Source organism: Haliotis asinina, chromosome 15 (assembly GCF_037392515.1).
Source record: "Haliotis asinina isolate JCU_RB_2024 chromosome 15, JCU_Hal_asi_v2, whole genome shotgun sequence".
Lineage (NCBI taxonomy): Eukaryota > Metazoa > Mollusca > Gastropoda > Lepetellida > Haliotidae > Haliotis > Haliotis asinina.
In genome coordinates this window covers 40,185,143-40,211,855 of record NC_090294.1, presented here as the reverse complement: position 1 = coordinate 40,211,855, position 26,713 = coordinate 40,185,143, and the positions used below count along the sequence as shown (strand labels likewise).

At 40.7% G+C, this 26,713-nt stretch overlaps 2 protein-coding genes across 3 annotated transcripts in view; one reads left to right on the top strand and one right to left on the bottom strand.

Annotated features, from left to right (window-relative positions):
- Positions 1-14,909, top strand: part of LOC137266440 (bromodomain-containing protein 8-like) — a 34,112-nt gene extending 19,203 nt beyond the window's left edge. Inside the window, exons 5-20 of one of the 2 annotated variants that reach the window (XM_067801939.1) lie at positions 640-759; positions 1,159-1,239; positions 2,033-2,106; positions 3,185-3,306; positions 3,596-3,760; positions 4,068-4,323; positions 5,424-5,603; positions 6,130-6,365; positions 6,493-6,652; positions 7,306-7,358; positions 7,991-8,139; positions 9,886-9,966; positions 10,291-10,359; positions 10,780-10,957; positions 12,722-12,805; positions 13,435-14,909. In XM_067801939.1, coding sequence (XP_067658040.1) covers positions 640-759; positions 1,159-1,239; positions 2,033-2,106; positions 3,185-3,306; positions 3,596-3,760; positions 4,068-4,323; positions 5,424-5,603; positions 6,130-6,365; positions 6,493-6,652; positions 7,306-7,358; positions 7,991-8,139; positions 9,886-9,966; positions 10,291-10,359; positions 10,780-10,957; positions 12,722-12,805; positions 13,435-13,527 — 2,101 coding nt within the window. In that variant the 3' untranslated portion in view covers positions 13,528-14,909. The remainder of the gene's footprint in view (positions 1-639; positions 760-1,158; positions 1,240-2,032; positions 2,107-3,184; positions 3,307-3,595; positions 3,761-4,067; positions 4,324-5,423; positions 5,604-6,129; positions 6,366-6,492; positions 6,653-7,305; positions 7,359-7,990; positions 8,140-9,885; positions 9,967-10,290; positions 10,360-10,779; positions 10,958-12,721; positions 12,806-13,434) is intronic. The other variant, XM_067801940.1, reaches the window with a different exon arrangement.
- LOC137266441 (DENN domain-containing protein 10-like) lies at positions 14,905-25,719 on the bottom strand. The gene is made up of 8 exons (XM_067801941.1): positions 25,655-25,719; positions 23,444-23,640; positions 22,335-22,563; positions 21,720-21,837; positions 19,299-19,439; positions 18,624-18,691; positions 16,371-16,465; positions 14,905-15,743 (listed from the first exon to the last, which is right to left on the bottom strand). The coding sequence occupies exons 1-8, from the start codon at positions 25,692-25,694 to the stop codon at positions 15,570-15,572; spliced, it is 1,062 nt and encodes a 353-aa protein (XP_067658042.1). The 5' UTR covers positions 25,695-25,719; the 3' UTR covers positions 14,905-15,569.
- Positions 25,720-26,713: the final 994 nt, after the last annotated feature.

Here is a 26,713-nt window from a genome sequence, read left to right as displayed (position 1 = left end):
ATGGCAATTTTGCACTGATCCACAGAGTTTGTTTCAAATAGGTCAATTCTGTGAATCCTCTAAATCCCTACCTCCCATTGGACTACATAATACTGAAACTAGATTTTCCTATTGCCATCCCTGTGTTGTTCATCATACGTTCAGATAATTACTTCAGAGTCTGGAATGAATCAGTGGTCACGACTCATGGGTAAAATAACAGACACTAGTACTCTTGAAGCTTTTAGTTATGCTCTTGGTATTTATGTGGATACTGGACACAAATTTGTGCGTCTCTTGAAACCCAGGGATTCCAAAACATGTCTTGTGCCTTTTGGATATTTTAAATATTTCATTCAAAATTAGAATTCAGTGCAATGATTTGTTTCTTTATTGATCCTGTTTTAAGTTGGAAGTTTGTCTTTTCAATTAAGGAAATTTACTGACAAAGTGTGAGAGTTTAGGCAAAATTTGTTTCAAATAAAGGACTATGATAAAAATGATGATAAATGTATTTGTACTAGGCTTATCATGCTTTTCCTGTGACAAATCCAGTTTGATGTACCCTCTTTTACAGGTGCATGGCCACACAGACAGTACACTAAAACATATTCCCCTCATGAACATGATAATAATTTGTCTCTTGTGTAATTGTGTCAGACGGAAACGAGGTGATGGAGGAGAGACTGACACACCTGCTGATCAGATCTTCCGGAAGTTGATGACAGAGAGAATTGAGGAACTTCGTAAAATAGCCTTGGGGGAACAACAGAGATACAAGTAAGTTGCGCAAAATCATTCATCAGTGGGTGATAGGGTAGCCTAGGGCTTAAAGCATTTGCTCCTCATGCCAAAGACTGGTTTTAATCCCCACATGGGTACAGTGTGTGAAGCCCATTTGGGGTAACTCCCACTGTATTGTTGCTGGAATATTGCTGAAAGTTGCGTGAAAACAAATTCATTCATTCATTCATTTATTCATTCAGTCATTCATTCATTCATTGCTGACATTTCATGAACAATTGTTTTTCTTTAAGTTTAAAAGAGTATTGTGAACAATTAAACTTGCTTTACATGGAAATGAAAACAGTAATTGTGCAGAAGCAGATTATTAACCACTGAAACAAACAATCAAAATCATTCAAGAATACACATTATTTGCATGTTTGCATTCCTCAGGAAGCTGAAGAAAGATGTGGAATGCATAAAGTCTGGACAATATGATGATCGGCTGACGGAGATGTGGGAACAGATGCAGGCGTACGTTGATTATGTTCATGTTAGCCATTTGATTTTCATGTCTGGGACACATAGAGATCCGGTATAGAACTGATCTTAAGTGACCCATACTTGTCTTAAAAGGTGACAAACAGGATCAGATAGTCAGGCTGACTGACTTGGTTTACTCATGTACCAATTGCACAGATCGATGCTATGCATGCCATAAAAGGCGAATATGCTTGTCATAAGAGGCGATTAAAGGGATCAGGTGGTCAGTTGCTCCCTGACTTGGTTGACACATTTCATCAGTTCCCAGTTGTGCAGATCAGTGTTCATGCTGTTGATCACAGGGTTGTCTGGTCCAGACTCGATTATTTATAGACAGCCGCCATATAGCTGGAATATTGTTGAGTGCGGTGGTAAACTAAACTCACTCACTCATAGATCGATGCTCATGAAGTTTATGACTGAACTGCCTAGTTCAGACTCGATCATTTACCATCGCAATTTAGCTGGAATATTGCTGAGTGTGTCGTGAAACTAAACTGAACTCACTGACTTGTGTTGTCAGGTGTGTGAGAGGGAAGCATGGGCATCAGGTGATGAAAGTGATGATGATAACTGGATGATGTTTATTTTGTTGTTGTGAGGTTTGCAAAAGCGAAAAGGATTTACATGTCATTTGGTTCATATGTTTATGTTATTTGGACTGTGACTGAGACTGTGACTGAGAGGCATTGTTATCATATCGTTTATTGTTGAAAGCACTGTTATTGATAATCTTCTTGTCAGCATTTTGATGATGTTGTTGGTGATGTTGGTGATGTTGCAGAGAGAAGGCTGCTGAGGAAGCGGCAAGGGAGGCAGAGAAAAAAGCAATGGAGGATGCTAGGGCTCAAGCTCAAGGTGAGTTGGGGGTGGGTTGGAGGTGTTGGGGATTGTGAATATGTTTCTACCTGTGGCAGATACAGTATCTTTGCTGCTACCTGGGACACTGTGCTGATACTGTCAAGTCTCCTTAATCCGACATCTTCTGTTGTATAGCAAATTGTCGGATTAACAAGAATGTTGGATTATCGTACATGAAAGGACAATAAAGGTCACATTCACGGTCAGTAACAGGACAATCATGATTCTTATGAAGTGTGTATGTATATCATAGCATCATGAGTGACATGGCACTGTATTCATTGATAATTGATCGCTTATGTTGCTAATTTCAGTGTTGGATTAACATGACTAGTTACCAAGTGATTACAACAGTCGGTTGCTAACTGGGGCTGTCAGAGTCGGAACATTGGACTACTGGATTTATGAGACTAAATTATGTGTATTCAATTTGTTGCCAACAAAAGCGTCAGATAAAGCCGATAGTTGGTTAAACAAAGGTCGGATTAACAAGACTTGGCTGAATGTTGTTAGTTACTCCATAGGACTTAATATGTTGTTACTCTAGGACTAGGACTCCTAGGACTCTATGTGTTTTTCAAGAGAACACAGTACTCTTTAGGACATCAAATGTTGTTACTCCCTTGGACTCCCCAAGACTCAGTTTGTTAGTCCCTAGGACACAGTATGTTAGTCCTTAGGACACAGTATGTTAGTCTCTAGGACACAATATGGTATTACTGCTAAGGACACCATATGTTACTCCCTATCTAGGACATACTGTGTTGTTACTCAGTAGGACACAAATGTTGCTGCTCCAAAGAACACAATGTGTTGTTGGTCCCTAGGACACAGTTCTGGAACATTCTGTCTTGTGATTTGTTTGAAATTGTTTCTAAACATTACAAACAACTGTCCTATGGCAAGTTGAATCATAACACTGATTGATTATGGAATATTGCACAAGGAGTATTGTTTGACAAATTGTTCAGCTTGATCTACCAGTGAATCTTCTATTAATCAATATTAATTTTCTCTAATGGTAACATTTCACAGTAGAGAGCATCATCTGATATTATATCTGTGTGTTTCACAGCCCAACAGTGCAAGCGTGTGTTGGGTCCCAAGCGTCCATCTGTCACTTCACAGAGCAGTCTGTCAGAACAGGAAGACACACAGGAATCTTACCCAGAATTCCCCCTGCTTGAGGTCCCAAAGGTAAGTTGGCTTGTTGGTTGGTTTATTCTTTGATGCTGCACTCAGCAATATTCCAGCTATTTGTTGGTGGTCTGTAAACGATTGAGTCTAGACCGCACAATCCAGTGATCAATATCATGAGCATCCAAAGGTAAGAAGTTAATAGTGAATGGAATTGAAGGTGTGCTGTCATGGTATATGTGTGGCAGATTGGTCTTTGGAATAGATTTGTGATTTTTCATATTTCTTGTGATGTAACCATGGTAACAGTATTGTTGATTCCATGGTGATATTCAATGATGTGTTTCAGATTGGGGATGATGACACACCACTGCATCTGTCCACAACGTCGTTAGGGGTGGCAGCACAACAGCCTGAACCTCGTACCAAGGCTGTTCCACCTACCTCCCCACTTCTGTCATCTCTCCTGCAGAGTAAACTGAAGTCTGCCAACAGCTTGCAACAGCTGAAAAACGTGAGATGTTACGTTTGTTTCTCTGGCCTACAGGGATTGGGAAAGAGAACTCTGACAATGGGCCATGTTAAGGATTAGTAGCCATTTTCTGAATTTAGAATGGGCCACTGCCCTTGTATCTGTAGTAAACTTCAAAGTTTTAATGGGCCATTTTTCATTCTAATGTGCAAAATGGCCCATGGCCTCTGCCTTCCCAATCCCTGGGTCTAAAAAGATGGGACACATCTTCTGTTTACACTAGAGTCTATACACTCACTGTATGCTCACACACCCACCCCATCTCTCACTCACTCACTCACTCTTCCAGGAGGCTGAGCAGGCTGAGGCTCTCACCCAGGCCCAGCAGGTGCAACAACTGGCACTTCAGCTGCAGCAGTCAGCAGAATCAGCTGTGAGCCAAGCAAGGGAGGCAGCTGTCAATCAAGCTAGAGAAGCACAGCAGCAGCAGCTTCAACAGCAACAGCAACTCCAGCAGCAGCAGCAGCAGCAGCAAATGAAGATCGCAGCTAGTGCTGTGCAGAATGTACCCCTGACAGAGTCACTTCCAACATCCCCATCATGTGGTAAGTCAATAACAGTATTCAGTATTACAGTGGAAGCTGTCAAAACCGGCAACTGTCCAATCTGGCAAGTTGTCAACACCAGCATAAAAAATCTCAGCCCAGTCTATGGTTGTTTGCTTGTCATGGTTTGAAAGTTCTGCAATCTGAAGCAGCTGCCAGTTCCTGAACTCGGCATGAAATGAACAACCACAGTAATTAATACTGTTCAATATGGTGTATATGGTGAGGAATTGGCCGAATGTGTATTGTCATCAATTAATCCTTTGTTTAAACTACATGCTTGTTGACATAGGCAATTTAGTCTTAGTTCAGTATTGGTATGATTATATATGTAATTAGTGAGTTGACATGTTTTATTGTCAATGTGTGTTTTAATTTAGAGAACCAAGTGGTACAACAATGTACATGACAGTGTCAAAAGTCTTTCAGTTATAGTCGTATGTAACCTTGTCAGCTCTTCAATCTGGCACATGTCTGTACCAAACCTTTTCTGCAGTCCCAACGAGTACCAGTTCAGACAGATGGACTGGTAACATATGTATTGGTTGCTCAAAACCTGTGTTTTCAAGTGTTTACCCTTTGTCTTGGTTGACACGTGCAATTGTATTCCAACTGCGTACATTGACGATCATGATCTTAATGACTGGATTGTCTGGTCCAGGCTTGATTATATAAACAGCAGACAAACAAATGTTCTAACTTCATCTCTTTAACAGGTGCCTTTATATGTGCATGCATGCTCAGTTTGCCCTTTAAGCAGCACCAAAAGCCAAACGAACAAATAGCCTACACCAGGGTACGGGAAGTGAAACACACCAGTTCTGCACCAAATATCAAATATGTATGGTCACATTTCTCTTAAGCCATTGAGTTGAAAATAGCAGCACTAAATATTGAAAAACATGGTCAGGTGTAATTGCTGGATGGACTTTCAGAAAACATGAAAATCTTGCACAAAGTCATTCCATCAAGGATGCCTGGTGTCTGACCTGGCATTGAAGACTGTCTCCGTAAACTGCTTGTTAAACAATGGTGGTCTGGTGCAGAAACTCCGTATTATTCATACACTTGTTAAATACACCTTTTCACTCACTTTTCAGCTGCCCCCACACTGTCAAAGCTGCTGTTCACAAGAGCACAGCCAAAGCCGGTCCCAGAGACCACCTCATCATCTCTCACCACCGCCACCAGTGCACCTGTCATCACTGTGACAGAAGTACCCTCCCCTCTCGATATCCTGGAAGCTGGCGAACCCAAGTCCACAGATCAACTGGATCAAGGTAGGAGACCTCATCTCTATTTAGAACCTGAATCTTTCAAGGGCTAGTTTCTGGGTATGAATCTCAAAGAACTGGAATAACTTGGATCAAGTGATATGAAAGGAATAATTTAATGACCAGACGTATGATGAAAGCCAGTCTCTGTGTGAAAATAAACTGAAATCAGAAAGGGATTGACCATATGTGAATTTAGTTGTACACTGGACTCAGCAATATTCCAGCTATATGGCAGCAGTCTGTAAATAATGGAGTCAGCCAGACAGTACAGTTGTCAATAGCATGAACATTGATCTGCACAATTGGGAACCGATGATATGTCAACCAATTCGGCGAGCCCGATCACCCAATCCCATTGGTCATCTCTTGTGACAAGCATGGGTTCCTGCAGACCAAATCAAACCCAGATCTGACTATTTGTGATTTTGGATAGATTGGAAATTGATTCAAATATCAGTGACTGCAAGCTGTATTTTTAGCATTCAAGCTCATTGTTTTTAATAAGTGACTGTTGATATTGTTTCTCTAGACTCAGCTGATGAGAGTGTTCATGTGGATGTGACGGCAGTCGAGGTCAGTTCCAATGATGGAGATCCACAAGAAGGGTCAGCTGACCAGTCATGTGACCCATCATGTGATGGTGGCGATGGCAAGGATGATGTTGCAGAGGATGAAGGGACAGCTGATGAGTTGACACAGGCTGAATTGACTCCGCAACCCCGACCCGAGCATAAGGGTGGAGGGAAGCAAGTGACTGCTAGTCAGGTGAGTGACATGGGACGGAAATGAGACGATCATTAGACGGATGAGGTGACCGCTAGTCACTAGCATGTTTCATTCATGTGTATGAATGTAGAGAATTTTGTTTCAAACATGGACGATTAATTTTCAGTTGCAGGAAGATGAGGACTCCAGCGAGGTTGCAGGCAGCAGTTTTGTGTGTGTGGATGAGGAGGTATCCATCAAGGAAGACCCAGCATCACCAGCCAGCTCTGTGTCCTCCAAGGTCAGCGAGAGTGGTGGCAAGTCCATCAAGCCACGCCGGAGGAAAGGTGAGACAGGGTCCATTGTATGCCTCCTTCATCCACAACAGCTGGTATCATCTCCTTATTAGGAACAGCAGTCTAGCCTAGTGGTTAAAGCATTTGCCGTCGTGCCAAAGACCCATGTTCGATTCCTACAAGGGTACAGTATGTGAGGCCGATCTCTGATGTTCCCCGCCATGATATTGCAGGAATGTTGCTAAAAACAGCATAAAAACAAACTTACTCACTTCTTGTTCTTGGAGAAACACTTTATTCTACAAGGCCACATCTAGGCTGACCAGAACTTGAAACTTACCCTGTTGACACCATGCTTGGTAGTTAAGTGTCAGTTTTGTAAGTCATCTCAATTCACTAGGCAGTCTTGTGCCCCAGAAACCTGTCATTGCAGGTTCAAATCCAAGGTTAGGCATTGGGGTAGCTTAATGGTTAAAGCATCTGCTCGTCACGCTTAAGACTATGTTTAATACCCCACATGGGCGAATGTTTGAATTTTATTTCTGGTGTCCTCCGCCATGATATTGTTGGAATATTGATAAATGCAGGATAGAACCATACTCAGACTCCCTGAATACAACTGAAATGTTCAAGAGAGATCATCATTGTTGTATCTGACCCATGAAAGCATGACTTGCTGATATCTGCATGTGTTATTTTGTCAGGACGTGGAGGTCGAGGGGGTCATCGTGGGAGGCCTTCACGCCGATCTGTGCAGGTTTGTAATCATCTCATGGCATCAACTTCATTTGCTTATCCCCCATACATTTACAAGTTGATATCATTGATACCTCACATCTAGGTCCTGATATCATTGATGCTTCACATCTTCATCCTGATATCATTGATGCTTCACATCTAGATCCTGACGTCATTGATGCTTCACATCTAGATCCTGACGGCATTGATACCTCACATCTAGATCCTGACATCATTGATGCTTCACATCTAGATCCTTATCACATGAATATCTCACATTCAGTGCTTATACATCTCTCACGCAGACTATAATATGGGATACATATTACAGGGAGTGGGATAGACAACAAACAATGGGCCATTTTCAGGAGTATTAGCCATTGTCAGAATTTTGAAAGGGACACTGCCCTTGTATCAATAGTAAACTTAAACTTAAAGATAATAGCATACACATCTCTCACCAAAAACATGATCTGCTGATCTCTTACCTGGAGTGTGAGAACATATCTATTTCGAGACTAGAACACGATGTGCAGGTCTCACACCTGAATCCTGATACTATTAACATCTCACATCTGAAACAAAATGAAGCTATGTCTTCGTTTTGTTGAGTCATGATTGTGTAGAAACTACAAGACGTGTCTCCTCTAGGATGATGACAAGAAGGACGACGCCAGCTCAAAACACAGTGATGCTGATCTGTCAGATGAAGAGATGCGAGAGAGTGACGACCCTGCTCCTACCTGTGGCTCCATCTTCTCAGAATCCATTCCAAACAGTCCTGCCTCCTTGTCCATGTGGTATGTATATGAGCAGTCACAAATACATGTTGGTGTTATATATCATTGAAAAGATGCCTCTGAGGTTTTGGTAAAAATGTAAAACCAGAGTGGGGGGTGAAATCCCAAGTGGTGTAGTCACGAGGGATTTCCCAACCCTTATGGTTTTACATTGTTTGCCGAAACCAAAGAGAAATGTTTTCTCTGACATATGTACCGTCAATGATGGATAATCACAATGTAGATGATCATTTAATGAAGCTACATAAGAACAACTGAAACACACGTAAAATCAATTTAATGGCAGTAACTATACTCAGTCCGTATGAAAAAACACCACTCACGAAATGTGGAATAGCTCCACGGATAGATATGTGAAGTATATACTTATGATGCATTTGAGATTAACGGGTGTGACTGCCATTTGCATTGACACTGGATAGTGTTCTGAGGGATAGCATTCCACTCCTGAACAAAGGCAACCTCAAGTTCTCGGATGTTGTCCATCTGGCGTCGACGTGAAAGACGTCGTCCAATTTCATCCCGTAAGTGCTCGATGGGGAAGAGATCGGGTGACAGAGCAGGCCACTGAAGCACGGGGATGTTGTGCTGTGCAAGGTACACCCTTGCAGTGTGTGCCCAAGCGTTGTCCTGTTGGAACGTGTGGACATCGTGGTGTTGGTTGAAGAACGGCACAACATGGTTCTGCAGCACCTGGTCCTGGTAGTAGACGGCGTTCACCCTTCCTCTGCAGATATGGAGAGGGGTTCTGTGACGGTAGCTTATTCTACTCCACACTATAACGCTGCCACTACCCCAACGGTTGGTCTGAACGACACAGTCGGCGTTATAACATTCACCACGTCTCAAAAAAAACCACTCATACGGCCATCTGCGTTCCTTAAGTGAAATCGTGACTCGTCAGAAAAGATGACACCATGCCATTGTCATAGTCGCCAATTCTGGTGCCTGTTTGCCCACTGTAGACGCTGGTTTCGGTGATGATCCGCTAATATGTGGCCGAAATAAGAACGTTGTTAACGCAGGCCTGCAGCTTGCAGACGGTTCCGTACGGTGTTGGGGTGAATGATTCCACATCATCCTTGGACTTGAGCAACCGTTTTTGTCGCTGGTAGTGTTCTGTCTCGGACATGATCCCGTACGATCTGATGGTCCTGACGTGCTGTTGTCACACGTTGAGGATGGTCCCGAATGCTCCCCGTTTGCAGAAACCTTTAATTGAGTCTTGCGATTGTTGTGTGTGCGCAGTGTAGTCATCTGGCAATTTCCCTGGTGCTGGGCCATTTTGAAGCATGCCTATGGCACGTTCCCGTTCAGGGGCTGTAAGTCGCAGCATCGTGTCAGCGTTTCACTAGTGTCAGTGAAGAAGTGAAATTTTATTCGGATTCACATGCTTTTAAAGGCAATATGTGTACAAATTTAGAGTGAAATTCATTTTTTCTGTGGTGTGCATGCAAAATGCTGTGTTTCTGTGAAAAATTGCCTAGTGTTACAGCTAACATGAAATTCTCGCATATGTTGATATAGCTGGAATATTGTTGAGTGTGACGTAAAACTAAAATCACTCACTCACTTACCGTGAATAATTTTCTTACTTAGTCTTTTATTGTTACCAAATACCATGTGAAAAAATACTGGAATTGTAATTGACCTGAACTTTGCATGCGTGATACTGACGTATTGATAGACGGCAGTAAGTGTTTGGCAGCTAGTGCAAAGTCCATAATGCATTTGTGTTGTTTCAAGTAGTGACACAGAGGATGAGAAGGCCTTCAAGACATGGAAGAAATCAATCATGTTGGTGTGGCGATCAGCAGCTAATCACAAGTAAGTTAACTGTTTGAGAAAATTGTTGGCATGAGAGATTGTTTTCAGGGAAGAACAAGCCATCTGTTGATAATAGAGAACATATCAACTGTTGCTTGAGAGTTCGAGTGTGTCGGCTGCTTGAGAGAAAGTCAACAGTGTGGTTTGAAAGGACAAATTTGACAGCTGTCTTATAAAATAACTAGATAACAAGTAAGTATCTTGTGGGAGAACAACTCTGTCAAATGCTGTTAGTAGATCAAGAAGCTCAGTTGTGACTGAGGGGAACCTCGGAATGAACTCTTTTTACCTTTAGGACTTAACACTCTGTAATGTCTGTTGCAGATATGCCAATGTTTTCCTGCACCCTGTCACCAATGAAATAGCTCCTGGCTACAAGGGAATTGTGCACAGGTGAGTTGGGAAGTATAGTGGGAACAAGACAAGTACCTGACCTGTAAACAGAGGAACAATGGTATTAGTTTTAGATTATTATATATAGATGTCCAAATAACTTCTCTGATTCTGCTCTAAAGATCAGAAAAACAATGAGGTGGAATTTGATGTTGTGAATGGTTTGACTTGTCATAGGTGGATCCAGAGGGGTGTTCACCCATCCCCACCCCCTACACCCCAGTTTTGTCGAAAAGCTATATCCGCCCCTAATTTGTGTAACATATTTTGTCTCAGGCATTTGTTGCTGAGAATTCATGTTTTCAATGCCTTGGTTGTAGAATATCCTGTTGTTCTTGTCCAATGTTGTACAATACCCTGCTGTTGAGTGCTGTTGGCTTTTTGAATGTTTACTTTCATGGTAATTTGGAATCTGTTTAGACCAATGGACCTTGGTACCATCAAGAAGAATATTGAAACAGGAGTGCTACGGACAACGCCAGAGTTCCAGCGAGATATGATGTTGATGTTTACCAATGCTATCATGTACAACAGCACAGATCAGCCTGTTTTCAAGATGGCTACTGAGATGTACAATGATGTCATGCAACACATTGAGGTAACCAGGACAACATTATTTAACTTCCCTTCAGAGGGTTTTAGATTTACTTTCCGAATTAAGGCATCATGACATCAATAATTTGTCATTTATTTTTATCAGATCGATTATTACAAGTGGATCCACGAGACAGTCTCCATACATAACAAAGAGAGATCACACAATAATTTAAGAACAGTTTAATTCGGAAAGATTTCCGCTCGTAACACCCATATTGTTATTAATAGGGTAAGAGTTCCACCCGTACCCCCCACCCCAATCTAAAGCCAGAATTACAAACTGACGTGCATACCTGACCCTAAATATAAATTCAATAAACTAGAACAGGTATAAAAAACAGAGAACTTATTTCAGGGTTGGAACATTACACTGGGGAAGATGGAAATATTCTATGAGAAAAGAAGGGGGTACGGGCAGAACCCTTTCCACCTTTAACCCTCTAATTAATCCTGATAAATAAAATACAATACATGTGGAGGATATGGGCATAACTTTCACCTTAATGATGACAGACTAAATAAATTTTACAAGACATACTCTAAATAATAGTAAGTATCAATAAGAACTGTCAAAAAGTCTTACTTCTTGATAACATCGACTTCCATGTCCACACAAGATCCGCTGAATATCAACACACAAATCCATTATATGAAATGTGAAGTATTCCACTGACATGATGCTGGATGGTATGTTGAGTTTACGCTACAATCCCTGCCAGTGTGGCACATCCCTTTTTCACACTCCTGGGAACTGAACACTTTGTGTTCAACTAGCTTGGAAGAGACAAATTGACAAGCTACGATTATGTAACTTCCCTTTCTTGTAGGCTTACCCCAGCTAAAATAGACAATAGAAAGTTTTGTCACAGGTAAACAGGACATCTGTGTTAATCACTGACAAGCTCCACTCATGGAACATAATATATATAGGATGAGTTTGGGGGAAAGATAAATATATGTACTATTGATTTCATGGACAATTTGGTACCAATTCCATTCATTTCAACCGTGAATTTTAACAATGAGGAAAAATATATTTATATATTCAGGTAATATGATTTGGTAAAAGTTCCGCCTGTATCCCCAGTCAAAAGCCTAAATTACAAACTGACATGCATACCTCACTCTAAATATACATTCAATAAACTAGAACAGGTATAAAAAACAACCAATGAACTTATGTCAGTGTTGGAATATTACACTGGGGAAGGTGGAAATGTTTTATGTATAAAGAGGGCATATGGGCAGAACTCTTTCCTATGATTTGACTAGAAGCCATAGAATATGGGGTTTTGTTTAGGCTAGGGCCTTGTAAAATGAAATTTAAAGGTTGGAGGAGAAGCTGCAGAAGTCTTTCCAATGGGTTTTATATGTGAATATCAACATGTAGAAATATCTAAATGTTTGAAATGATATGTTGAATGAATTGATGGACATAAAGACAATACCTGGACACAGTTATAGGTAAGAGAGCAATGTTGAATGTTTAGCCATTCGTTGACTTCCAGTTTGTCGTTATAATTTTTTAACTTATTCCTGTTTATTAATTCCTGTTTATTAGACTTGAATGAATTTCAAACACATCTCTGCAGATGAACTGTCAGAAATGTTTCAATAAAATTTGCTGAAGAATTGTGATCCAATTTCCAACTTGGCCAAACAGTTATTATTAAGATTCAGTTCAGACAGTAACTCTAAACATATATCCATGTGCAGAAACTGATTAGAAAGGTTTAGCTTACAGTGATTGGGTGTTGTCTTGCAGCAATATGTCAGCACCCAGTTGATGGTTCAAAGCAACGAGACGAAGATGTTGCGGCAGTCCAGACGTGGAGAGCTCCTGGAGAAGGTATGATGCAGGTGTCCATGTGCCAATGTGTGCATTGTTCATTGGTGAAATTGGGGTAGCCTGATGGTCAAAGTGTCCACTCGTCATGCTGAAGATCTGGTTCAATTCCCCACATGGGTACCATGTGTGAAGTCCATTTCTGATGTCCCCGGTTGTGATATTTCTGCTATTTCTGCTAAATGAATTTACCATACTCACTCAATTGATGACATTATATTTGAAATTCATTATACACAAACTTAATTGACCTACAAGCTGAATATTTATGTATGTAATACATATGGCTGTAACTATGTCTAGATATAGCATTATGAATGACCTCACTAGTAACTGTGTCTAAATATAGCCTTATGAATGACCTCACTAGTAACTGTGTCTAGATATAGCTTTATGAATGACCTCACTAGTTACTGTGTCTAGATATAGTATCATGAATGACCTTACTAGTAACTGTCTCTTGTGAAAATTCAAGTTTCTCAAAACATGTGCTATTATGCATCATTTAATCTTCAGAGAAACAAAACATCTAAGTTCACAAACTTAATTTCAGGCTCTGTCAAACACTAAATCAAGAACACCTCAATGTCCATACTGTATATAGTAGTTTATGATCATGTGTTTTTTTCTAGGAGGAGGAAGGAAAGAAAAGAAGAACTTCCTCTGAGCAGCCGCCAGAAGGTGGCAAGACCAAGAAGCGCAAAACTCGGGCAGATGACACATGAGTTTGACATATTGGCAGATATTTTTGCATATATGTTGTATTACATATTGCTGGTTAGCATGGAGTTATCTCCCTTGAACACACTCGAGCCAACCTTCACATTGCCTCAATTGTTTTAAGCTGAAACAGGCCTTCTTGACTATTGTCAGTGATGTATGATTCTTGATAAACACTATGTTGCATCAGCATTCACAGGGTACATGTGTTGTGATGTAGTGGATATAGTGTTGTGATATTGGTGTCCCCTGACCACCAGTCTGTGTTGCAACAAGGTGTTTGTGTGTGTAGGTAGATGTCCTGTTATCTTTATCAAGCTTCTGGTAGAGTAAATGCCTATATGTAAAGTATTGATTGATGTCATTGCTTACTGTTACAAAAGCACAGGGACGGCGTGGTAGCCTAATGGTTTGAGGATTGGCTTGTTGTACTGAAGACCGGGCTTGATTCCCCACATGGGTGCATTGTGTGAAGTACTTGTGGAGTCCTTCATCGTGATATTGGTGGAATGTTGCTTACAGTTGTGTAAAACCAAACTCACTCACTCACTCACTCACCAAAAGACCATAATGAACTGTTTGGTGGTGAATACAGTGTCTGCTGGTCAAATAAGGTCCGTTGTTTGAGTTCACAGGAAAAGATAGCACTTTATGTTGTGCTGCCTGCCTTTGCTTTATGGGAATATCACAAGAAGCAACTCATCAGTAATGTGTGTCTTAAAGGGGACACAACCAGCATAAGACCAGACTGGTACAAGCACTAAAGCAATCTTTTTCACAGTGAAGATCACCATACCCAAAGAGTAATGCATATGCTTTGTGTAAGGTATGCTTTTTTCCAGCATAATTGAATGTTAGACGTTGAGAGTCTTAATTGAAGCTTCTGTCAAAGATATGTGGAATACATATAAAGCTTATGACTCGTGATGCATGCTCCCCAGCTCAGAAGTGACACAAGGAGCAGATGTTTGCCTAAAAACTACTCTTTTTCAAGACTAATAGAGAGCACTTGTAGCAGACATCAAGCTGATGTACAACAGATGCCTCTGTCATATGCAGACGTGAATCTGTATCACCACAGTTACACACGTCAGAGAGCACATGTAGTAGATGTCAAGTTGAGGAACCACAGGTGCCTCTCATATATGTTGCAGACGTCAAGCTAGGGGACACCCCTTGCTTCCACCCAACAGAAGATAAATGTAACAGACTACAACTGGTTTTTTCCAATGACATGTTGCAGACACCAAGCTGTATGATCACTGTTGCCTGTGCCTGATAGATGGAATACAAGGTGTTTAAGTCCACAACACAATCAATAGGCAAAATTTCTCATGTAATTTTCAGGATGGAGACTTACATAAATAAAGTCAAAGCCAGTGTAATATGCATGTTTATTATTTGTTCTGTGTCAGTCATGAAGCAAGTATATGCAAAACAAACCAATACCATACTATACAGCTTTCATACATTAGGAAGACATGCATTTTCTTGGTTAGCTTAGGTTTAGGTGACATATTTCCATTAGGCCAAAGACCTGTTCTCATATATTCCTGCAGCTTCAAGATAATTGAGGCACCAAGAACAGTCAAAAGTCCATCACAACTTCTGATTGCTGGAGCAGTGACCAGTAACTGGGAATTCTACGGTAGAAATTTCTCCACTTCATTTGTTCGTTTGTTGTTTAACGCTGCACTCAGCAATATTCCAGCAACATGGCGGTTTACCACTTCTAGAGCGGATCGTAGTCCAGAATGACACTACTCCGGCAGACATATGCACATGCACACACACACACCTACACACACAATCTTCCTTCATAAATATTTAAGACGGGAGCAAAGATTAAGCACCAGTTCAGACAAGGTGACAAGGATGTCATGTATGTACACATTAGCTTCACATGAACAGTGGGTGACAGTTACATAGACACATATGTACAACGGTGGCTGCAGATTAATTGATACACCCTGATTTGTGTTCACTGACAAATTCTGCAGATGTATCTCGACACTGACTTATTTTAGGAAGCAGTTGCACCTCCCAGTTAGAACTTGACTAGTCCTTCACATGCTGCCAAGCTGAACAGGAAGTTTTCAGTAGCTGGAGGCATCTTGCGTTGTTTGAGGGTGTCTAGACTTAGCGTGAGTCGCCCGTCTCCATCATCAGACGCCAAAGACCGGAGGTTGTTCAACAGTTCCTTTGTCTTCCCAGCCACCTCCTGAATTGAAATAGGAATATGTGTTGTGATGCTCACCAATCTGCATTATATTTATTTTAGCAAGAGGAATTTCTAACTGGGCATATAGTCCACAGTCGAATGATTTCACTTCAGAAAAGTTCAAAACAAAAGTCATCCTTGATATGCCTCTAGGGTCAGCCCTATGATTTTATTACCTCCCTTTGCTGGCTCCACATCCTCACAGTAGTCAAACAGCTAAGCCGCCATGACAACCGAGCTTGCCAGCGTCAACAACGATAACGGTTGCAGCTGCAATGGTTTGTTCCCAGTGCAACACAGAGTTGGGCTAAATCATACCGACAAATTGATGGGTCCGAAACGTAAAAAAATATATATGCAAGAACTCCTTTTGCCTCCTTCAGAGAACCACTGCATCTTTTGTGTTGTCAAGTCTACTCGGTCAGATGATTTAAAAAGCGAAAGGGAGATGTGATTGTGATTTCCAGCATGAACACCTGATTGGATAAAAAGTCAGCCAAGGGAGGTAATAAGTCTATCAGGCTGATTCATAGATGCATCCAGGGTACAGTGGAGACTTATCGGAACGTATACCCTATAGATATTGATGATGAACAAATGTGGGCATCATTTATTTCAGTACCTCACCTTTATCATGTCTTCATCTGTCTTCTCAGCTGATTCTGCTCCTTGAACCATCATAAGTGCTATGTCTTTGTGGAGTTTTCCCATTGCCAAAGCATCTGTAAAACCACAAGATAATCAGCACTATTCTTGTAATGCTACAAGTAGTTTAACTTCTTGTCTTGGACAGCTTTTGATTTAATTCCTTCAATGCAGTGAATGCAAGCACTTAATGACATTGTATTTATGTAAACCTCATGGTCGTCTAGGCAACAAGGCTGTTTTTGAGTGCCTATTTCCAACATGTTGATCTTAACTCAAACGTGCCTCAATCACAGACAGGAATGAGAATGGGTATGTGTGAAAAGAAAGGAAAATGAGCCAGGAGCCACATTTCCTATGCCAGATCCAATCTGTGGAGTGCCATGGAAAATACCCATACCTGCACAGAACAACACTACATCGTCAAGTGATGTTACCTTCAGAATAATAATGAGTGAATAAATGACTTTCAAAACATTTTAGTGATCTTTAATTATTTGACACCACGGCTATATAATGTGTTGATTTTCACAGTCACTGACAGAAAACAGACATTTCATAGAATTTAACCTTAGGTTAGAACCATTCAGTTAATGTGACCTTGACCTCATATAGAGGTCACTAGTACAGTATGGTTCAAAATTATTGAGAATAGCTAAAACATTTCATATTATTAAACGAGAACAAATCAGATAAAATTGAATGTATTGTGAAAGTGAACTGACCTTTTCATGTTGTGTAGGTAACAATTTAATATTTTATCAAGTCTCCTTGAGCTTCACGGCACAGTCTAAGACGGGTAGGCATACTTCCTATCAGAGAGGTTAGTGTCTCGTGAGTTATGCTGTCCCAGTATCGGACCACTTCTCTCTTCATGTCTTCAATTTTTATCAACCCCTTTTGATTCACACATTCCTTCATCATCCCCCAAATGTTCTCAATGGGATTTAAGTCAGGACTATATGCAGGAAATGGTAATGCAGTCACATTTTTCTCCTGAAACCACTGCTTGGCATGTTTTGCGGTGTGTTTAGGATCATTATCTTGCTGCAAAATCCAGTCATTTCCATAAAACACATGTGCACTTGGAAGGAGAAAATTATGTAATATGTTAGTGTAGCGTTGACTTGTCAGATTTCCCTCAAACACACACAGCGGGGTCGTTCCTAATAAGGATATCCCTCCTCATACATGAAACTTTGGGCTGTATTTAGGTCGTCGATACAACGGTGCTGACGCAGACTTTGTCCATATTTTCACCTTATTGGGATATACCCATATTGAGCTTTCATCAGTAAAAATCACATTTTCCCAGTCAAAGTTTTCATGTGCCAAACACCACTCAACACGCCTGTCTTTATGTTCTTGTTTCATGAGAGGAGAAAGAATTCCAGTCTTTTTCTCCCATCCAAGATCAATCAAATTTCTTCTAACTGTAGATTTTGATACAACTGTTGATCCCCTTTCTATCATTTCATACCTGATGTTGGATATGCTTGCCCTTTGCTTTTTAGACGCTAAAATTCCCAGCCGGACGCGATCTGAGAAGTCCAATTTTCTGGGTCTCCCTGCTCCTTTCTGATGCCCAAAATCCTTTCCCTCTTTAAAATTCTTCCTAATCCTATACACAGTAGAAAGAGGAGTTCCTGTTCTCTCTGCCAGTGTATTTACATCATCAATTCCTTGATTACACAACTCAAAAATCAACCTTCTTTTATCTTCAGCAGACATTGTTGACAGTGCTGAGGAAAATGACGTCTGCTACAAATTCAGGGGAGGTAACTCTAATTGTACTATACTCAGTAGGCCAAGATGAGTTACCTCCCTTATACCATTACTTAGTTTTAAGTATCAGTGAATCAGTTGAGGTGTTAGGATAGCTCAAAGTAAGAAGAAAAATTCTCAATAATTATGAACCAGACTATAAATGTAACCATGAACTCTATCTTTAGGTTACCCAGGTATGCATTACATTAACTTCAAATGAAGGCATGTGGTATCATGTGCTCAAACTTTTTGGCCTAACCATTCTAACCTGCTAGAAGGAGCCATGAGGTGAATACTGCTGTGCTAAAGGTACTGCTTAAGTTAGAATTTACAGGTTGGATATATTATGTCTTTAATCATTAAAATTTGTTAAAACCTCTCATACACCTTATTATTTATACAATAACTAAGTCACATATTTGCAATGTGACAAAGTATGTAAGCTGAAATATAATGCCTTCTTCTTACCTTTAGCATGAGACGCTACAGTTACTTGTCCAGCAGGGCCATTTACAAACACATCATACAGATCTGGTCTGAAAGAAGATGTGCTCAGGTTAGTAAGGAAACAATGGTTACGAACAAGCATCTTCTGCTGTTTCTCCAACTGTCTCTGTCTATCACAACAACCTAGCTCAACTACTTCACCAGGAGTGGTTGGGTAGTTGAAGCGTTGTCCCATCACATGAAAGACCTGGGTTTGATTCACCCATAGGTACTGTATATGAAGCCCATTTCCAGAGTCCCCCTGCCGTGATCTTGCTGGAATATTACTAGAAGCCGTGTATATCATATTCATTCACTGTACTTCACCCTCACTGAACTTTCCACAACTGCTTCTGCTTAGACCAGTAAAGATCTGGGCTAGAATTGGCCTTCAGTAACCCATGCTTGTCGTAAGAGGCAACTAACAGGATCAGATGGTCAGGCTTGCTAACATCTTTGGTGGTCATCGTATCTCCATTGTGTATACGTAGATCAATGCTCATGCACTTGATCACTGAAATGTCTGCCCCAGACTTGATTATTTACAGACTGCTGCCATGTAGCCTGAATACTGTTAAGAGCAGCATTAAACAACACACCAGCCAACCAAACACCACTGACTTCATTAGTATGTATGCATGTATCACACCAACCTACCTCCCCTCAACTTCAGCTTCCGTGAATCCTGCAACATAATGGTTGACAGACTTTAGACCCTCCAGCTCGTTGTCTGTGAGAGAGACGTAGGGATATACAACATTCCAGTTCTGTCGGTGCCAAACCAAAGCAGGAAGTGATCTGCAGTGACAATGAGATACAGCATTTAAAGCATTTCAGTGACATCAATGTATACGTGCCTAACATGAGAGAAAGGCTGAGACATCTGTCACTTTGACAAAAATAAATCTCACCATCACACTCAGAGAGCTGACTTCCGCCAATGGTGTAGCCCAGTTGTTAAAGTGTTCTCTTGTCATGTCAAAGACCCAGGTATGACTCCCTACATGGATACAATCTGTGAAGCCATCATATTGCTGGAATATTGCTAAAAGCAGGGAGCTAACTAACATAAAATAACTCGGGGGGAAAAGTCTTTCTACAGCGCAAGTAAAAGCAACATCATAGCTTAGAAATTATTTCTTCACAGTTTCTTTGGTAGATCATAATGAAAAGCTTGTGTACAGTTTTCATTTATTTTAGCAAAACATCTTTTTAAGATAGAGCAGAGGGGGTACGTTTATTCTGTTTAAAGGTCACATGCAACCAAAAACGCAAACATAATTAAAACACAGTTATTACTGGTTCATGACATATAAAATGCATTGGTAATTAAGAAAGTGAGTGAGTGAGTGAGTGAGTTTAGTTTTACGCCGCACTCAGCAATATTCCAGCTATATGGCGGCAGTCTGTAAATAATCGAGTCTGCACCAGACAATCCAGTGACCAACAACATGAGCATCGATCTGCGCACTTGGGAACCGATGACATGTGTCAACCAAGTCAGCAAGGCTGACCACCCGATCCCGTTAGTCGCCTCTTACGACAAGCATAGTCACCAATTATGGCAAGCATGGGTTGCTGAAGGCCTATTCTACCCCGGGACCTTCACGGGTCAGTGATTAAGAAAGAACAAATAAACAGAATTATAAGTGTATAATCGCAAATCAAAAGTGCAATATTTTGTTCTTGGGTTTATCTCCCTCGAAACGAAGCAGCCGTGATACCAAACCCAGTCAGTGCCGCCGTGTGTGCAGTCAAGTGTAACAGGCTTTCTCATTGGCCACAAGTTCATTTGCCGACGCGCTTAGCCGGCTCTTTGTTTATGGCTTGTAAGCCCAATAGGTGTTAATTTCAAATTGCATATGGTCAGTAATTGAACTTGTGCATTGCATATTGTCATTAGCAGACAAGCAGGCAGACATATATGTGTCAATAAACCAGACATTTTGTTTTCTCTGTGACAGAGGCTGCTTACCACAATCAACATGTGTTTTTTTATGTAACGAGTAGATTATTTACTTGTTTATGTACACAACCAGTATTAAACTATTGCTCACAACCCCATACTCCAGGCAGCCACACTGTTTCACGCTCCGCAAACCTACTCCCTGTGAGTGCGTTATGTTGAAAACAGTTTTTCCCCTATCGTTGGGGGAAAATTAGTGAATCTCGCAGGGTTTTTTTTCTTTTTTTCTTTTTTTTTCAACTTTATAGGGTGATTTGACATTTTTGATGATTTGTGTCGGTAAGTGCATACCAAAAGGTATCAGAATCTGCAAAGTTGTGTTTTACGTTGCATGTGACCTTTAAGTATGGGATCTTAAGCATATTTAAAGTATGATATAAAACATTTATTATTTGTTTACATCTTAAAAAGATTTCAGTTTAGAAGAGGCCATTCTTCATACAATGAAAATGTTCAAATATATGAAAGGTTAAAAGACAGTGCAAAGGTTACTTGGTATGATGTATGTCTATTTATTACTCAATTGTTGAATATATCACTGTTTAATAAATCTACAATATCATTCACACTGCGTAATAACATTACATGTTGCTGGAAATATCTTCACTCGGTCACATGACCAAAGTAATATGATCAAAACGAAACATCGGCTGCCATTCACAACACGTGTTGAAGTTGCAATATTTATAAAACTTGTGAATGATATTTCAATCTGGGTAATACCAGACCATTCACTCAATTCATAAATATGATGTTAAGGGGAATCATTTCGTATTTAGCATTAAAGGTTTGTTTAACTCAGATATGGGGAAAATCATGCATACAAATTGATAGGTCCAAAACTTTTAAAATGTACGCAAGAGCCTCTTCTGCTTCTTTCAGAGAACCTCTGCATGGCTTGTGTTGCCAAGTTCAATCGGTTAGATAATTTAAAAAGTGAAAGTGACTTGTGATTGGTTCACTCAACTTCCCAGCGTACACCTGAGTGGATAAAAAGCCAGCAAAGGGAGGTAATAAATTTATCGGGCTGATTCGTAGATGCATCCAGGTTATAGTGCAGATTTATAGGAACGTACAGCCTGGAGATATCGAGGATGTTGAGAATGAGGTACCTTGTGAAGTCAAGCAGATCAGCCAGGGAATGTGGAGGGAAGTATATGGCTATTCGTTTCTTTAACATGAGGGCTGTGTACAGAAGTATTGTCTCCAGGCCCAACGTCTGGATTACATCTGCAAAAAACAATGATAGAACTGTCACAGGCTGTATCCATTCTGGGATTCACAGGGCTAAAGAATCTGTAAACACTGACCAAAACATCTGTAAACAACTGACATGAAAATGACACAACTGACACACACAGCCATAAAAAACTGCAACTGAAACTATACTAAAATATGTTTGAGATGCTTGATGCAGGGGATCATGTAAAACTAAATATGCTTGATGCACATTGGATCATACAAAATTAAATATGCTTGATGCACACATGATCATACAAAATTAAATATGCTTGATGCACACATGATCATATAAACTAAATATGCTGAATTCTGCATTCTGATTCAGGTAGTGCTTCGTTACTGCTAAATGTGTACCTGTTTGTAAACTGTAATTTCAACGTGTCTTGCATGCAAACTGAACATTTCTGATCACAACCGAAAATATTTTGAATACACAGGATCATTTTCATCATAACATAAAAGTCAATACTAAAGTTGAAACTCACTTTTGACACTGCTTTTGGCGTAGGCTTTTCTGTTGCCGAAGTCTTTGACTGAGAACTTCCCGTTGTCGTCAGTGGCCCATACTCCCCTCGTCACCACACCCATGTAAGCCTCCAACATGGCAGACGGACTGCCCTTCTCACGATAGAGCTTGGTCAAGATCTCACACAGTCGCTCATACTTCTCAGGGTTGAAGTCCCTTGTCACCAACACTAGTGAAACATTCGTCACCTTCCAAAAAACAAGACGTATGGGTAAAACTTTCCGCTTGACATTTCCTTTTCAGAAGACAGATATACATAAACAGTAACATTGGTCATCTAGTCTTTGATTGGCATTTTCAAGCGATACACATAAGGAATAGAGTTTTTACATATGTCAACTTCTTTATTATGAGGAACACAACGTTTCAGAGAATATCCCTACTCCTCTCCCTGATGAAGGAGTAAGGATATATGCCAACACTTTGTGGTGAAAAAAAAGAAGTTGACATCTGTAATACTCTCTTCACAACACATTAAGCATTAAAGGGCCGTCTCCTATTCTCGCGGGTTTCCTATTCTCGCGGTAAACACATTTTCTGCCAAGATTGCAGATGCGTGATACTTAACGGTAGTTTACATGATTGACCGGTAACTAGGAAGTGGCCCAAGTCTGTGAATTATGAAAATTTTGCAATGTAATGAATATTCATGAGTTGTAACCAGCTTGGAAAATTGTAACTTTTCCCCGATAAGATTCCCCTTCCTTACACCTAATAACGTTACTTTCCCGTACCACGAGAATAGGAGACGCCTCGAAAAGTCAGCGGCGGATGACCATGTTTTTCATCGAGCTCATGTGTGATAATACACCTGATGGATCAAGCAGTTGATAGATTCAGATGTTAGAGGTAGAATCTCTTCATATAAAAACAGCAAGCATACGTACGAAAAGAACTGTTTGTATTATTTTTTCAGCCGATATCCGTAAGTACCGCGAGAATAGCAGACGCCAGTCTATATGAACATTTAAAATATATCATGACAATGTAAACACTATATATAGAAATATACAGTTTAAACGTTTGCTGACATCAAAGGGAGGTAATACAGTGTGGAATCTGTCTTACTTTAGGCAGGGCAGCTTGCCCATCAATGTCTGTGTGCAGCAGATAATACCACTTCTGTTGCCATTGGTAAAAGATAAAGCGGAGAGGTTGAAGGGGTCCTGAGCTGAGTCCACACTTTTCAAGCAGCATCTCCCTCTGTTCCTGGGATGCAGATGGGAAGGACCATGTCCACAACACATCCCCATTCCTGTCCTTCTCTGTAACAACACATGAACATAGTATTACACCACACTTACTGGGGCACATGGCATGTCAGTACTATTGGAGAATACATGACAACATAGTGTTACATTGGCACTTGGCATGTCAGTACTACTGGCGAATACATGACAACATAGTGTTACAGGGGCACTTGGCATGTCAGTACTACTGGAGAATACACTATGACAACACAGTGTTCCAGGGGCACTTGGCATGTCAGTACTACTGGACAATACAACATGACAACATGGTGCTACAGGGGCACATGACACATTAGTACTACTAGACAATACAACATGACAACATGGTGTTACAGGGGCACATGAAATGTCAGTACTACAAAAGAATACAGCTTGACAACACAGTGTTACAGAGGCACATGACATGTCAAGATAACAGAACACACCTTGACAACACAGTGTTACAGAGGTACTTGACATGTCAGTATTACAGAATACAGCATGACAGCACAGTGTTACAGGGGCACATGGCATGTCAGTACTTCTGGAGAATACAACATGACTACACTGTGTTACAGAGGCACATGACATGTCAGTACCACAGAAGAATACAGCTTGACAACACAGTGTTACAGAGGCACATGGCATGTCAGTACCACAGAAGAATACAACATGACAACACTGTGTTACAGAGGCACATGACATGTCAGTACCACAAAAGAATACAGCTTGACAACACAGTGTTACAGAGGCACATGGCATGTCAGTAGTTCTGGAGAATACAACATGACTACACTGTGTTACAGAGGCACATGGCATGTCAGTACCACAAAAGAATACAGCTTGACAACACAGTGTTACAGAGGCACATGGCATGTCAGTAGTTCTGGAGAATACAACATGACTACACAGTGTTACAGAGGCACATGACATGTCAGTACCACAGAGGAATACAGCATGACAACACTGTGTTACAGAGGCACATGGCATGTCAGAACTATAGAATACACCTTGACAACACAGTGTTACAGAGGCACATGACATGTCAGTACCACAGAAGAATACAGCATGACAACACAGTGTTACAGAGGCACATGGCATGTCAGTACCACAGAAGAATACAGCATGACAACACAGTGTTACAGAGGCACATGACATGTCAGTACCACAGAAGAATACAGCATGACAACACAGTGTTACAGAGGCACATGGCATGTCAGAACTACAGGATACAATGTGAAATGAAATGAGATGTAATGCCCCATCTAAGAGTATTTCATTCATATGACAAAGTTCTTGTGAGTGTATGCATGGCTGTTTGTAGTAGCCCAGACTTAAACTGGTTTTAATGTGCTAGATCACTTAAGATACCTTGCTGCAGTTATGCATGAAAACCCCACTCAGACACAATATACTGTCTCCGAACCAGCCACTCCTTGCTGTACCCATTTACGTTGTTTACGCTGAGCACAAGTCTGGGACAAACAAGTACCATATTTTTACATCAATTTTTACATCAATGTTCCAGCAACATCACAGGTGTACCAGGGACACTTGAAATGGGCTTCACACTGTACCTATGTGGAGATTCAAACTTGGGCTTCACCATGACAAGCAAACGCTGTAACCACTTATTTATAAGCTACCCCACTGTCCTTTTCACAGGAAAATACAGCATGTCCACAAGTGCACAGTACTGTTACTGGGGCACATGACATGTCCCTCAATTTTAAAAGATTAGATGATATAATATGGCGTTCTGTCATTATGATATTGATGCTCTTTCAGCAGTTCAGCCCGACTGATTCTCATTACATCGATGGCAGTGATTTCCATCATATATACATCAATAACATCACTGTCACCTGAACTTCAAGGCAGAAGGGGGCGTGGCATACCATTCATTTGTCCGGTTGTGAAGACACTGACCAGCGTAGAATATGCAATGACATTATTAAGAATCCAAGAATACACAGTGTCACTACGAAACCTCTTACACAGTGTTTACTCTAGTGTATTTATCAGTGGATAGATATGATTTACTGCTCACCAATTATCCCGGCAGAAATAAGATCACAGACCGCCGCCATATTGGACGACTGGGATCAAGCTAATACCGCATGAAATCAAAATGGCAGTAATGTATGTAAACAAAACGGCATACAACATTTTCCCCGTCTCACCCCACGAACTGTTCGTGTTTTGACAAGAAACAAAATATTTATTATTTGGTCTCTGGTCTAAGTACGATGACGTGATCATTACAACTCATCTGTTTCATGACAACTGACCAGTAACGTTCCTGATCCAAACCAATTTTTTTTATGATCCTGCCATTAGAGTAAGTGTACTTGGGCTAGTTTTAACGAAGAAATTATAGTTGTTTGTATGGAAGGACTATCTTCATACGGCATTTCAACCAAAACCTGTTTGATTTGAAATAGTTTGTCGGTTGATCAACATTGATTCATGACATAGTTTCTGGGGTCAAAATTAGTTAAATGCCCCCACTTACAAGCAAGTGTGTGGTCAGTCTGCCGTACAGACCCTGAAGTAAATATAGTCAAAAAGCCCACGCAAGTCTAGAAAATGTGGCAAGTCTAGATTTCCTTAGCTCCAACTTCTGGAAATGAAGAAAATCCCAGGGCTCCATTTCATTATATATATGTGTGTGTGTGTGTGTGTGTGTGTGTGTGTGTGTGTGTGTGTGTGTGTGTGTGTGTGTGTGTGTGTGTGTGTGTGTGTGTGTGTGTGTGTGTGTGTGTGTGTGTGTGTGTGTGTGTGTGTGTGTGTGTGTGTGTGTGTGTGTGTAATGAAATGGGATTTTCTTCATTTTCAGAAGTTGGAGCTAAGGAAGTCTAGACTTGCCACATTTTCTAAACTTGCGTGGGCTCTTTGACTATATTTACTTCAGGGTCTATATATCTTTCGCTATGAACTTTCTTTCAGTAAAATATGTTCATTTCAGAGACTAGTTGTTAGTCTAACAAGTGTGCTTCGAGCCTATTCTGTCCGTGTGTTGACCCTCCGTAGTTCCGTTATAGTCAATTTATAGCCGTTTTGGTGAAGTGCCGTTTTAGCATTGCACTTTTTGACTTGGCTACTGTCT

Bases quoted from the DNA above. Each gene is read 5' to 3' on its own strand.
- LOC137266441 (XM_067801941.1), bottom strand. From the start codon at position 25,694: ATGGCGGCGGTCTGTGATCTTATTTCTGCCGGGATAATTG. The intron at 22,564-23,443 runs GTAAGACAGATT...GTTTTTTGGAAG, and splicing joins GGCAAGCTGCCCTGCCTAAA to GTGACGAATGTTTCACTAGT. The intron at 16,466-18,623 runs GTAAGAAGAAGG...GTGGTTTTACAG, and splicing joins TGTAGCGTCTCATGCTAAAG to ATGCTTTGGCAATGGGAAAA.